The following is a 12,720-nucleotide window of genomic DNA, read 5'->3' as shown; positions in this document are numbered from 1 at the left end:
AGGGAAAATATGACTGAAATATTTTTTACTTATGTATACAAATGTGATAATGAAATCTATTGCGGTATACAATTAATATATGCTAATAAAACCATAGGTACAATCAGTGCTGTCTGGCAGGAGTGGACAGGTAAGCTGCAAAGGACAGGCTATTGTGAACATTAAAAATAAAAAATAAAACTGGCCCGTCATACTGCCAGGCTGCACCGCTATCTTTGAGTAGCCAAGCACTGGTGAACGCAGGTGATCTGCTATCCCAGAGAGGTCCTGAACCACTCAACTCTTTCCCCCTGAGATTAGAACACTTGGTTAAGCAGCTTCCAGGCAACCTGATTTCACTAAATTAGAATTCTCCCTAAATGCCCAGCACCTTACATTGAGATGATTCCCTTGGTACCTAGAATATACTTTAGAACCCAGGAAAGCTGTGTTTTCTTCAGGTGTGCTAGCCCAGCTGTTCACATGCTCCTTCCAGACACAACAGAGTATGCTATGCTCCAAGTTTTCAATAATGAGTAATAAAAACCGACTCCCTCTGCTGCCTCTGAGACTGTGAAATTGAGTACACAAGTCACACTGTGAAGTCTACTTGATTTCAAGTTGAAGGAGAAAAAAAATAATCTATGGTTGGGCCAGAAATGTACTTTTCCACACTAATACACAATACACGCATGAATCTGAGTAGCCTTAGTCTCGAACCAGCCTACTGCTCCAATGCCCAAGACTCTGTTTTATACCAATGTTCTTCAACCTCCTAACAGTAAGTTAGTAATTAAAATGTGCCACCAAAGCCTATGGGTCCTCTTTATTGTAATTTCCATCTCGTCAACTGTCAGGGCACAGCTATGCTAGCTACACAACTTCCTTGAGAAACAACGTATTCTTCTCCTACGTAACCCCAGTTCTCCAATTTCATTTCCATTGCACGCAATTTCAGTGGCATACGGTCGACATTAGCTTCAAGCATTCGTTTTTTCTTAACTGTTCAGAAACATTCACTATTTATTTCACCCAAATAACCATCTTACACAATAAACATCTTGCCAAGTCACAACAGTTTCTTATATCTGATGAATGTTGAGTGAACGTTTTAAAATCTAGCCTAATAATTAAAACCAAGAGAATTTTCAAGCCATACTGCTAGATCCTGCTGATTTTTATATTAGGATCTCTGACTGCAAAATATCTACAGATAATATCGTCACTGGGAGAGTAGCTAGCAGAAACCAAAGCATGATGAAAATAGTCTATTAGGAAGCAGTTTTAGAAGGTTTTCCACAGAAGTTACTTCAAAGGTGTTTGTATTTTACTGTCCAGCAGCTTTCTAGCTAAAATCAGCAGTCACGTTCCCAGGATTTTATTGTCCAGTGGAAACACCGAGCATCTCAGGAGAAACCTGGAATTGCTCTATCACCAATGCTTTTCAATACCGATGCTGTAAAGGTCACTGTTAGCTGTCACACTGACGGCCACCTGGAAAAGCTGGTCAACGCTTTACTGAACAACAAGAAAGCATCAAACGTTGGTAAGACAGCATAAAGCTGAGTGTTTCCATTTCACAGCACTAGAAATAGTCACAATTGGAAATGACCTTGACAGAGGAGAGAAAAAACCAACAACAAAGAGCAGGGTAAGGTCACCATCACACAGTGATTAAGAAGACAGAAGAGAACTTTCTAAGTCACTAAACTCACCGATATTATACTGAACTCTGGCACTTGGCATTTTCTTGAGCCGTTAAGAGAATTTAGTAGGTTCACCAGATTGACTGACTTCTTTGTTAATCTATTTGCATGGGTTAAGACCCTGACTGACATAAAACACAACCCCCAAAAAAATGCCAGACAGAGAGTGCAATGAAAGACTGACTGATGTATGCTTTGGGGTACAGCCTATCCAATAAATGTGCCTGGCCAGCAAAGAACCCATTGGCAAAGATTTATTATCGGAACAAATAGATTCTAAAAAGACTTGAGTACAATCGAACCTGCAGTAGGCATTCACACGTAAATACAGCTTGTCCTATCTAGCCCATTTTTCATTCACTTTTTTAGATTCTTTCCATAAGTTCCCTTTTAGAATAATTAACAAGTAAAAGCAAGGATGTGGCATGGCATTTGCCGTTACTGTGTAGTCCTCTGCGTCACGCAGGAGAAAGCAAAGTCTAACCTACCACTCCAGGATAACCACTAATTCATGTGTAAAGGGACGGAAGTACGACTATGAAATTACTATTAAGAAAAAAGTGAAAACCCATCACCTAAAATAAATCATCACAGCTTAATTGCATGTAACACATGAAGAGCAAGCTTGTAACATCAAGGGCAGATGTAGAAAAGATTGTAAAGTTATACCTCCGAGTTCTTTTACATTCAAGATGGCATTCTGGAATGGCACTGCCTTTATACTAAAACCTAAAATTAGAAAACAGAAAGAAAAGAATTAGCAACTCGACTTTTACATTGAGACACTTAAGATGGTCAGATCCTGTGTTTGCAGAAAACTGAGGCTCGCTCTCCATAGCTCATACTGATACCAGAAACAAATCATTTCCAAGGTAAAATAGGCTTACATTCTCTTTCACTATTCTGAAACATCATTGACTATTACAGCCAAATATAATACTATCCCCTTCCCCTTCAAAATACTGCCCTATTCCTTAGCATGTAACAATCACGCAGCGTTTTTACCAATTAGAAGATAGCCAGAAAAAAAAATGAGAAATTTCAAAGAAAATATGGAATCTACAGGGGCCTAAGGATTTAGTTCTTAATATATTACACCTTTTTCTCATGTATAGTCCAGGAACTAGTGATAAAACAATTAAATAGAAACTATCTTATATTTGAATTTTCTTGTATTTCACTTAAGGACACAATAATATACACCTATATTTTTCTTTAAAAGTAAAATTATAAATAATCATTTATACACAATAATTTTACAAAGAATATCATAAAACACTGATAATGTTCAGAGAATATGGTTCTAAACTAACAACATACTTAGGGTCTAACTACTCAGAGAAGGCAACCAATTTAGTTGGAACACATAAGAATGTACATACACATTTGGGCGGTGTTAGTGCACACCTTTAATCCCAGCACTCAGCAGGCAGATCTCTGTAAGTTCGAGGCCTGCCTGGTCTACAAGAGCTAGTTCCAGCACAGGCTCCAAAGCTACAGAGAAACCCTGTCTCAAAAATCAAAACAAAACAGAACAAACAATGTACATAAATACATACACAGACACTGGATATTTCTGAAAGCCACAAGAAACTGGATTAGCAGTGACTTGAGAGAGAATTGGAGACCTGGAAGCCCGAAATAGATTCTCTTGTTTCAACTGAGTACCTTTGCCATATACCTGTTTTCTTTGTTTTCTTCTTTTTTTTAATTGAATAATTATTGTAAGGAGACTGCTTGCTGGTTCCCGGCTGCCCAGCCCCGAAATAATCATACAGAAACCATATTATTTAAATCACTGCTTGGCCCATTAGCTCTAGCTTCTTATTGACTAACTCTTTTAAATTTTTTAAAAATATTTATTTATTCTGTATACAATATTCTGTCTACATGTATGCCTGCAGGCCAGAAGAGGGCACCAGACCTCATTACAGATGGTTATGAGCCACCACGTGGTTGCTGGGAATTGAACTCAGGACCTTTGGAAGAGCAGGCAATGCTCTTAACCGCTGAGCCATCTCTCCAGCCCCTTATTGGCTAACTCTTACAAATAAATTTAACCCACCTTCATTAATCTGTGTATTGCCACAAGGCTGTGGCTTACTGGGAAAAGTTCTGGTATCTATCTCCGGTTGGGGCTACATGGCTTCTCTCTCACTCTGCCTCCTTTCTCCCAGCATTCAGTTTAGTTTTCCCCACCCATCTAAGTTCTACCCTATCAACAGGCCAAGGCAGTTTCTTTATTCATCAATGTTATTCACAGCATACAAAAGAGAATCCTTCACCAAATAATAATAGTAATTTTAATAAAATTAATAAAAGAACAAAATAAATCTTTTAAAGCTAATTTTTCAGTAGTTTCAGGATACGGTTTTATCATGAATAAATACTATAAAATAGTTACTTTTCACAAAATTACCAGTAAGGAAGAAAAATATACAAATACTTTTCACTTGGGATGTTATGATTGGTGATGAGGAGAGTAAAAAGCTCTAATAGGCACATTGTAGGTAAGAATGACCACATGGTATTGCTTTGCCTTATAAAAAGGATGTATCTTTTTAGCCCAGCCTATCTTTTGTATGCCTTCTCTCCACGGTCTCCCAGCATTTTGATAAGCTAGAAATTACATTCCAATCATTATTACTGTTGTTGTTGCTATTATTATCTCATATAGTATATCCTGAATACAGTTTCCCCTCCCTCCCTACTCCCCAGTCTTTTCCAAGCACCTCTCTTCTCCCCTAAATCCACCCCTGCTTCTGTCTCCCCTCAGAAACAGGCAGGGACATCAACCAAACACAGCATAGCAAGCTACAATAAGATGCAGCAAGTATCACCACATCAAGGCTGGACCAGGAACCAAGTGGGAAGAAAAAAGTCCCACAAGCAGGCAAAGGGGTCAGAGACAGCCCCCTGTTCCCTCTATTAGGAGTCCCACAAAAACACCAAGTACTCAACCATAACATACACGCAGAGGACATAGATCAGACCCCTACAGGCTCCCTGATCTCTGCAAGTCCCTGAGATCTGATCAACTGATTCTGTGGGCCATGTTTTCATGGCATCCCTGACCTCTCTGCTTCCTTCAATCCTACCTCCCCCTTCTTGGGAGAACTCCCTAAGCTCCACTTAATGTTTGGCCATGGGACTCTGCATATGTTCCCATCAATGGGGATGAAGTCTATCTGGTCTCTGACAACAGTTCTGCTAGGCTTTGGTCCCAGAACACTCTGCAGGCAGGACAAGCTGTAGGTCAAAGGTTTTGTGGCTGGGTTAGTATCCTAATCCCTCCACTTGAGGCCTTGTCTGGTTAGAGAAGATGGCTTGTTGAGGTTCTGTGTGCCCCATCACTAGGAGTCTTGCTAGCGTTACTCTTGTAGATTCCATGGAGTTTCCATGGCACTGGGTCTCCACTTTGCCACCCATAATGGCCCCAATTCCAGTTGTTTCTCCCAGTATCCCCCACCACTGATCCCTCTTGTTCCCAACCCCACTCACCCCCAGTCCACTGGTGACATCTATTCTATTTCCCCTTCCCAAGGATATCCTTTTGTTCTCCTTTGAACCCTCCTTGTTATTTAGCTTCTGTGGGTCTATGGACTGTAGCATGATTATCTTATCTTGTACTTTACAGTTAATATCCACTCATAAGTGAATACATGTCATGTTTGCTTTTAGGGTCTGGGTTACCGTACTCAGAATAATTTTTTTTCCACATTCCATCCATTTGCCTGCAAATTTCATGCCATTGCTTTTAACAGCTGAGTAATAATTCTCCATTGTGTAAATGTACCATATTTTCTTTATTCATTCTTTGGATGAGGGATATCTAGGTTGTTTCCAGGTTCTAACTATTACAAACAAAGCTTCTATGAACACTGAACAAGTATCCTTGTGATAAGATGGAACATCCTTTGGGTATATGCCCAGGAGTGGTATAGCTGGGTCTTGAGGTAGATTAATTCTCAATTTTCTGAGATACCTCCATATTGATTTCCAAAGTGGCTGTACCAATCTGTACCAGTTTGCATTCCCACCAGCAGTAAAAGAGTGTTCCTCTTTCTCCACATCCTCTCCAACAGGAGCTGGCAATTGTGTTTTTAATCTTAGTCATTCTTACACTCCCATTTTGAAGGCAGCATTTGACAATAGCTGAAGAACTGACTTTGGCATCAGACAGAACTAGACACATTCCAACTCTTCTACTGTGGGCAACCTACTAGGCTTAGCTTTCTCATTTGTAAAATGGAAAGACAGTATCTACTCCCCAGCCTTGTCATGGGATGACATGCTATAGATACTGGGTCTATTGCAGGTTAAAAGTGCAGAAAGTCACTGGATCTTTATAAAACACAGGGAGAGAGAGAGAGAGAGAGAGAGAGAGAGAGAGAGAGAGAGAGAGAGAGATCCTGTCCTGAAATGTTGGTGTGTACCTGGGCCTGCAGCAAAGCCTCTCCAGGTGTCTGGCCTCTGGGAAATCAGGGACAGTCGGTGCCAATCACAATACTCCTACAGGCACTGAAATTCCCCTGCAGGAAATTTGGATGCTTGAATATATCTATCTACCTCACATGGATATTCTATGGATTAAACGGCAATGATTGTGAAATCCTGGAAACAAAAGGCCTCTGCAGATGCTCAACAGTCTGTTAGTGGTTATGTCCAAGGCAACTCTCAAGAATGGATTTTCCAGAGAGGCAGGAGGGCAGGTCCAAACTTTGAAGAAGAAAGCTATGGAGCACGCCAGTAATGTTTAATTGGCTTTGATTCTTAAAAGCTGACAACAGGCAGGGACTCAAAAAAGAAGTAACATCCTAGAAAAGGCCACAGCCAGGTAATGTGGCTGTTGCTATCTTTAACTCTTTGCAGATCCTCCATAATTAACTACAAAAATATCAACTGTTCACATTAAATAAAGTAACCAAGTAATCTTATTTATAGGCATATAAATGTTTCTGCAGAATACTCATAAATACTTTCTCCCCAGAATGAACATATGTAGCTAGATTTATACTGCAAATGCATTCAGGGTCTCCCATACTATGGTCTCCATATCATTCTTATATTCAGCTCTGGCAATTGTTGCTCAGAAAACAAAGTCTAGATCATCAATGAAGAAAACAAGAAAATGAATTTTTCATGGAAGAGAAACAGTATTTCTTTATTTTGGTTATTCTAAATATTGGCGAAGACTAAACAGCAGAGCTAAAAGGGTAACATAGCATTTCCAGTTCACAGATATCCAACCAAGAAGAAAAGAGAACCCACACTCCACATGATTTCTCTTTACAGTGGGTTGGATGAGGTGAGGGGTTAATGACGTTAGTAGAGTCAGAAATAGTCAAATCATCAAAAACTGTCCAAGAAAGGCTTTAAGAAATCAAAGCATGGGCTAGAAAGAGTATAAATGTCTGGGTTCAAATCCTGGCTGCATCCATTACTAGCTGTTTGATTTTACCAGGAACACCTTTCAGATTTTTTTTTTAATGCATGTTCTTCCACATTCCAGTGTTGCTAAGGATTTTCAGCTAGTTTACCTGTTGTGGGAACCCCGATGGCACCATCAGTACACTGTCCCAAGAAGGAAGTGCAGCTAAGAGCTACACTGAATACTGAACGTAGGTCTTGAACAGAGTCGTGTAGTGCTTGGAATCCTGCAGGCACCAGTGAGCAGGTAGATTCACACTGACGTGTTTACTACTGAGCTAGAGATGCTGGTTCTAACAGTGCAACATGTGTGACTAATCCACACATTTATTTTCCTTTGTGTCTATTAATAAATTGACATGAGCAACCCAAATTAATTTTTTCAAAGCTAAACAACATTTTTTTTTTTTACTGGCAAAAATATTAAGATGAGTTTAGAAAGCCCTTCTTGCTAGGCACTATTAATAAAACCTGGAACTTGGGAAGGAAGCGGTAACTTGCAACTGACTGGGCCCTAATAGCATGAAAACCTCCTCACACTCCAACTCTGAATCCTCCTGGTGCCTCCCTCGCTAAGAGTCTGTGCTGCTGTGACAAAACACGCCCTCCTGTTGCCTCCCTCGCTAAGAGTCTGTGCTGCTGTGACAAAACACGCCCTCCTGGTGCGTCTCACCAGCACTTTCAGGACTTTGGCCGTGAATCCTCAACTACAAAATGAGCAGACTAGATTAGTTCTTTGAGATTTCCTCTAAAATTAGGATTCCATTATTTATAGTCAATACAGAGGAGGAAATAATAGTAACAGTTGAGTCCAATCTCAATGGCCTCTAGTGTTGGGCTGCAGACCTCAAGGGTAGGTCTCCCTGGGCACCATTCAAATAGCAGGATGGCCGAAGCCTAAGTTGCCCACTCATTTTTTCCTGGCATATCTAAGCTACATGAGCAAGACTGAAACCGCCCCTATGATTTAGCCCCACAAATTTTAATAAATGTATGACTTGGTAACTCTTTGGGGAAATAATTGTTTGCTTAGCCTCTCAATGTTTTGCAATCCCTAAGTCTAACAAAACCTGTAATACAGCGGAGGTGAATTTGAAAGTTTTGTACAGGGCAAGCATTCCTGGAATTGTAACAGAGCTAGTTTGGGGAGGAAGGCTGGTCTATTTTTATTCATCATGCGTTACACATAAATGTTTTACTTGGGCTTGCACCCCAGATCCTCGTCTCCCCTCCCCCCAAGCCTGCACAAATGCACTCCGATACTTGATGTGTGCTTCTGGAATTCCTGGATCCCTCTAAAGAATGACGGAAGGGAAAGGCACTCCAGAGATCTGGTGGTCTTGACCAAGACCAAAAGCATTATTTATGCCATGACAGCTTTGTGATGTTTGGACAAAAATCCAGCAAAAGTCTTCTCAATAGAATTTCAACATCATAAAAGGAAATTTAATCTACCGGCTTTTAGAAAGCACAATCCTTTCACAGATACCAAAATCTAATGTTTAACTTGTTTCTCTGGCTAACCCATGTGCAGCTAATACTGAAGTTATTTTAAACATTTCATTCAACTTCTTGGGAACTTTTTCTGCCTTCCTTTCAAACTGTCATGATCTTTGGTCACTGGCAAATTTTCAAGAGCAAAAATATATGTGTATAGGTATAGATTCAGAAAGAGACTTTCAACATTTTTTTTTCAATTCAAAGTACTTAGTCTTCTCTCGCTGGTTCTTGAGCTCTGTCAATACATTATTCTGAGTCTATGCATCCTATTCTTCTGATTCAAAAATGGAAAACCACTGAATAATCTACAGCTTAACCGCTACTCTTAAGAAACTAGCACTAGGTCCACAGGTAAGGTGCTGGCTCAGACAGAACTCGTAGTAAGTTCACAGGCAAGGCGCTCAACCCAGGCAGAACTAACTTGCTTTTGTTTTCAGACCTCAGGAGAAGCTGCCCAGCTTCTCTCTCTCTCAACAGCTCCTGCTTTCTGGAGGATTTCTCGGCCCTTTGAGTTTTGACAACTTAAGTATCTTTTAAAAATTATGTCAAAGCTGAAAGATGGTTGAAGTTAACGATCCAATAAAATTTGGATTCCCTTTCTTCCTGGAAAAAAAGCAGGCATGCTTGCTTTGCTGAAACTGGGTGGACCTGCCCTTCTCAGGGATTGCTATCAATTCCTAAGAAACCAGGCTTAACAAAGACCCTCTTCTTAATTGTTGAAAACAATTATTTCATCTTAATTTGATTTATATTTTCAAAATGTTACAAAACACAATAATAATCTAGAACAATAAAATTTCCTCATACCACATCAACAGAGCACATTATTATTATTATTTTACATATTCATTCCCAGTTTACATTCAAATGCATGTTTCTATAGCAGAACTTTTAAAAATGAGTGTGAATTTAATTTTTTTTATTTTCTTCAACAGAAGACATGTATTTCCCAATCTCAACCATTTCAATTGAGGTTCCAAATTTTATTTAACAAGCTCCCTTGCTTTAGGGCATTTGCACTGCTTTAAAGTTTTATTATACTCAAAGTTGTAAGGAATTGCCTTAAAGATATAGTTTCTTTCACATTAGTATCTTATGACAAATTGCCAGTTGCGCCTGTAGTAGGCCTGTAATGTCTATTTTTTAACATGTTGAGAATTTTTTTATAAGAAATTGATGTTGGAAATCTTAAATCTTATCAGGAATTTCATAGATTTTCATTTACAAATATTAAAAATTAAATTTATTTTCTTTCTGATGGCACTGGGGGTTGAAACTGGGGTTTGAGGCATGCTGATAAGCACTCAACTACTCAGCAAAAGGCTTAGCTCCAGACTGAAGTGTCCATGTAAAATAGACTTTGCATTCCTAGGATAGATGTAGCTTTGATATAACATTCTACTGGTATGTTCTTATATTTGATATTTTAGATTTTGTTTTGAAATTTTGCATTTGTGTGCATGAGGGATGACTGACTTGTAGCCTTTTCATGATGCCATTATTGATTTTAGTATAAGGTTAATGCCGATTTTATAAAGGAAATGTTAAGCTTCCATTCCTGTTCAATTTTCTAGAACATAAAGAAAACTGGTAATTTTTTTTCTTAGTCAACGCCCCCACACACACATACAATGTTTGGCAGGATCCATCAATGATGCCAATTTGAAGTTTCCTTAATGATAATTTCAATATTTTTAGTAAACAAAGAACTATCAGAATTCTCTACTTCTTGAACGTGACTGCAGGTTTGTCTTTCAAAGAAGTGTCCATTTCATCCAAATTATCCGACTCACTGGCAGAGAGCTGGTGTTAGTATTTTCTTCTTATCCTCTGAATAGTTAAATGACGTGCATTGTGCTTTCATGGGTAAAGGACTGGCAATTTATATATTTTTAAATCCTTTCTGATCTTGGTAGCTAAGTCATATCAATTTTATTCATCTTTTAAAAATAGAAAATCTGGTTTCATTTATCCCTTCTATTATTAATTAGCTTCATTGGTTTTTACTTTCACCTTTATTACTTCTTTTCTTCTATTTAGAATCCAACTGATTATTTTCTTTTGTTTTCTCTTTGGAGAAGCTAAGACCACTGATTTGTGGCTGGCTTGCTTACTTGCTTTCTCTTCTTTCTTAAAATTTATTTATATGTATGATTGTTTTGCTTGCATGTCTGTGTACTGTGTACCACATGTATGTCTGGTGCTAGAAGAAGATGGCGAATCTTCTAGAACTGGAGATATGGATGGTTGTGAGGGACCATGTGGGTGCTGGGAAATGAACCCAGGTTCTATACGATAACAAATGTTCCTAATACCAGGGCTCATTTCTATAAATTTCCCTCAAAATTCTGTTTTCATAGGTGGGGTAGGTAGAGAGGAGGAAGGGGAAACTGTGGTCGGGATATAAAATAGATAAATTTTTAAAAATACAAATTAAAAAAAGAGACATATCACAAATTCTGATAAGTTGTCATTTGGTACAAGATGAATTATAGTTGCTCTTTTGAGTTCCCAAGCCAGAGGCTATCTAGAAGCAAGTTAGTTTCAAATACTTGGAAACTGTCTCCTAAGGATGTTTTTCTTAATGATTTCTAATTCAATCCTACAACACTGGCAGCCTGTCCAACACATAGTCTGGGGACCACATACAGCTCAAACCTACTTAAAACAATGTAAGATTTCTGGGTGTGTAATATTTGCATGGGGGGGGCCTCAATCAACTCCATTTTGTGGTTCCTCAGCATGAACTTTGTAGACAACAATGTTTAAGGGCTGGACAGTCTGAAAACATCTTTAGTATCACTGGAGTCAATCTAAACTAACTGACATTTTTTTATGTATTACAGTAGATAATTATTTAATTCAGTAAATGTTCAAAAGTGTTTGGGAAGAATGACGTCTTCTGTGGTAGGGTGAAGTGATATGTAAAAATTAACCAGGCCCTGTTGATGGGCATGTTGTTCAAGTCTGTTATAGCTAAGCGGAGTGCAGCCCTACAACTATCAATTGGTGAAAGAGAAATTTCTCATTTTAACTGTGGGTTTGTCTCCTTCACTCTATCGTTTTATCATTTTTTGTTTTGTGTATTTTGAAGATCTAGTGTTAGGTACATAAGTACTCAGCTTTCTTGATTAAAATGATCCCTTCATCACTATGAAAGAAACTTTGTTCTCTGTATTACTCTTTGCTCTGAAGTGTACATTGTCTGAGATTGATATAAACACTCTAAATTTTTGTTTTATATTATTGGACTTCTATAATCTTCTATTCATTAACTTCAAGCTATTTGTATTTATATTTAAAGTTTATTCACTAAAGTCGATACTCAGTTGACTCTTTCATTTTTTTAACTTGGTCATACTTCAGCCTTAATTGAGGAGCTTAGGTCATTTACATTTAATTGTTGTTGGTGATGTTTGAATATATTACGCTGCTACGTATGCCCAGTCTGTTCCTGCTACTCCTGTTCCCCTTTTCATTGCTGCTCTTCCTGTTTCCTGACTGGGTGATCTGCCTGATACTTTCTATGAAAACTGTTTTGTCTGTGTTGTGCTTTTCACTTTTATTTTCTAATGTTTTCATGGCAGTAACTGTTTTTCATTTGTTTTAAGAGGTTAAATCAATTCTGATTATTATACTTGGAGGAGAATCAGAAAACCTTAATCATTCATGTTCTTTCTATCCTTCCTTGAGCCCATTCAGGCTTTTCTTTATTCTCAGATGATCATGAAATCTGTAAAAATGCTCACGAGGCCTGCTCTTATTGAAACAAATGTCATAACACTTTCTCCTTTTCTTTCTGTCCTGGAAAAAAAAAAGTTCATATGTAGTTTTTAAAATCAGCCCTTGGGAGGCAGAAGCAGGCGGATCTGTGAGTTCGGGGCCAGACTGGTCTACAAGAGCTAGTTCCAGAACAGGCTCCAAAGCTACAAAGAAATCCAGTCTTGAAACCACCACACGCTCCCCCCACCCCCAAAAAAAGGAAAAAGAAAGAAAGAACCAAGCAGTAATGGCTAGAGTCTGTATGAATCATCACCCTTCTTACACACTGCTACACACTGCTTCCTCACTCCCTGGGTGGCCTCCATCCTCATCATCAACTAAG

At 38.6% G+C, this 12,720-nt stretch overlaps 1 protein-coding gene across 2 annotated transcripts in view; it reads right to left on the bottom strand.

Moving 5' to 3' along the window:
• Arl15 (ADP ribosylation factor like GTPase 15) overlaps positions 1 to 12,720 on the bottom strand; it is a 362,674-nt gene that overhangs the window by 221,613 nt on the left and 128,341 nt on the right. For both annotated transcript variants that reach the window (XM_026783835.1, XM_026783836.1), the window contains exon 3: positions 2,355 to 2,414. In XM_026783835.1, the coding sequence (XP_026639636.1) occupies positions 2,355 to 2,414 (60 nt within the window). The remainder of the gene's footprint in view (positions 1 to 2,354; positions 2,415 to 12,720) is intronic.

The sequence above is a fragment of the Microtus ochrogaster genome, chromosome 19, assembly GCF_000317375.1.
Source record: "Microtus ochrogaster isolate Prairie Vole_2 chromosome 19, MicOch1.0, whole genome shotgun sequence".
NCBI lineage: Eukaryota > Metazoa > Chordata > Mammalia > Rodentia > Cricetidae > Microtus > Microtus ochrogaster.
The sequence above is the reverse complement of the archived record's forward strand: the minus strand, read 5'-3'. Positions and strand labels throughout refer to the sequence as shown.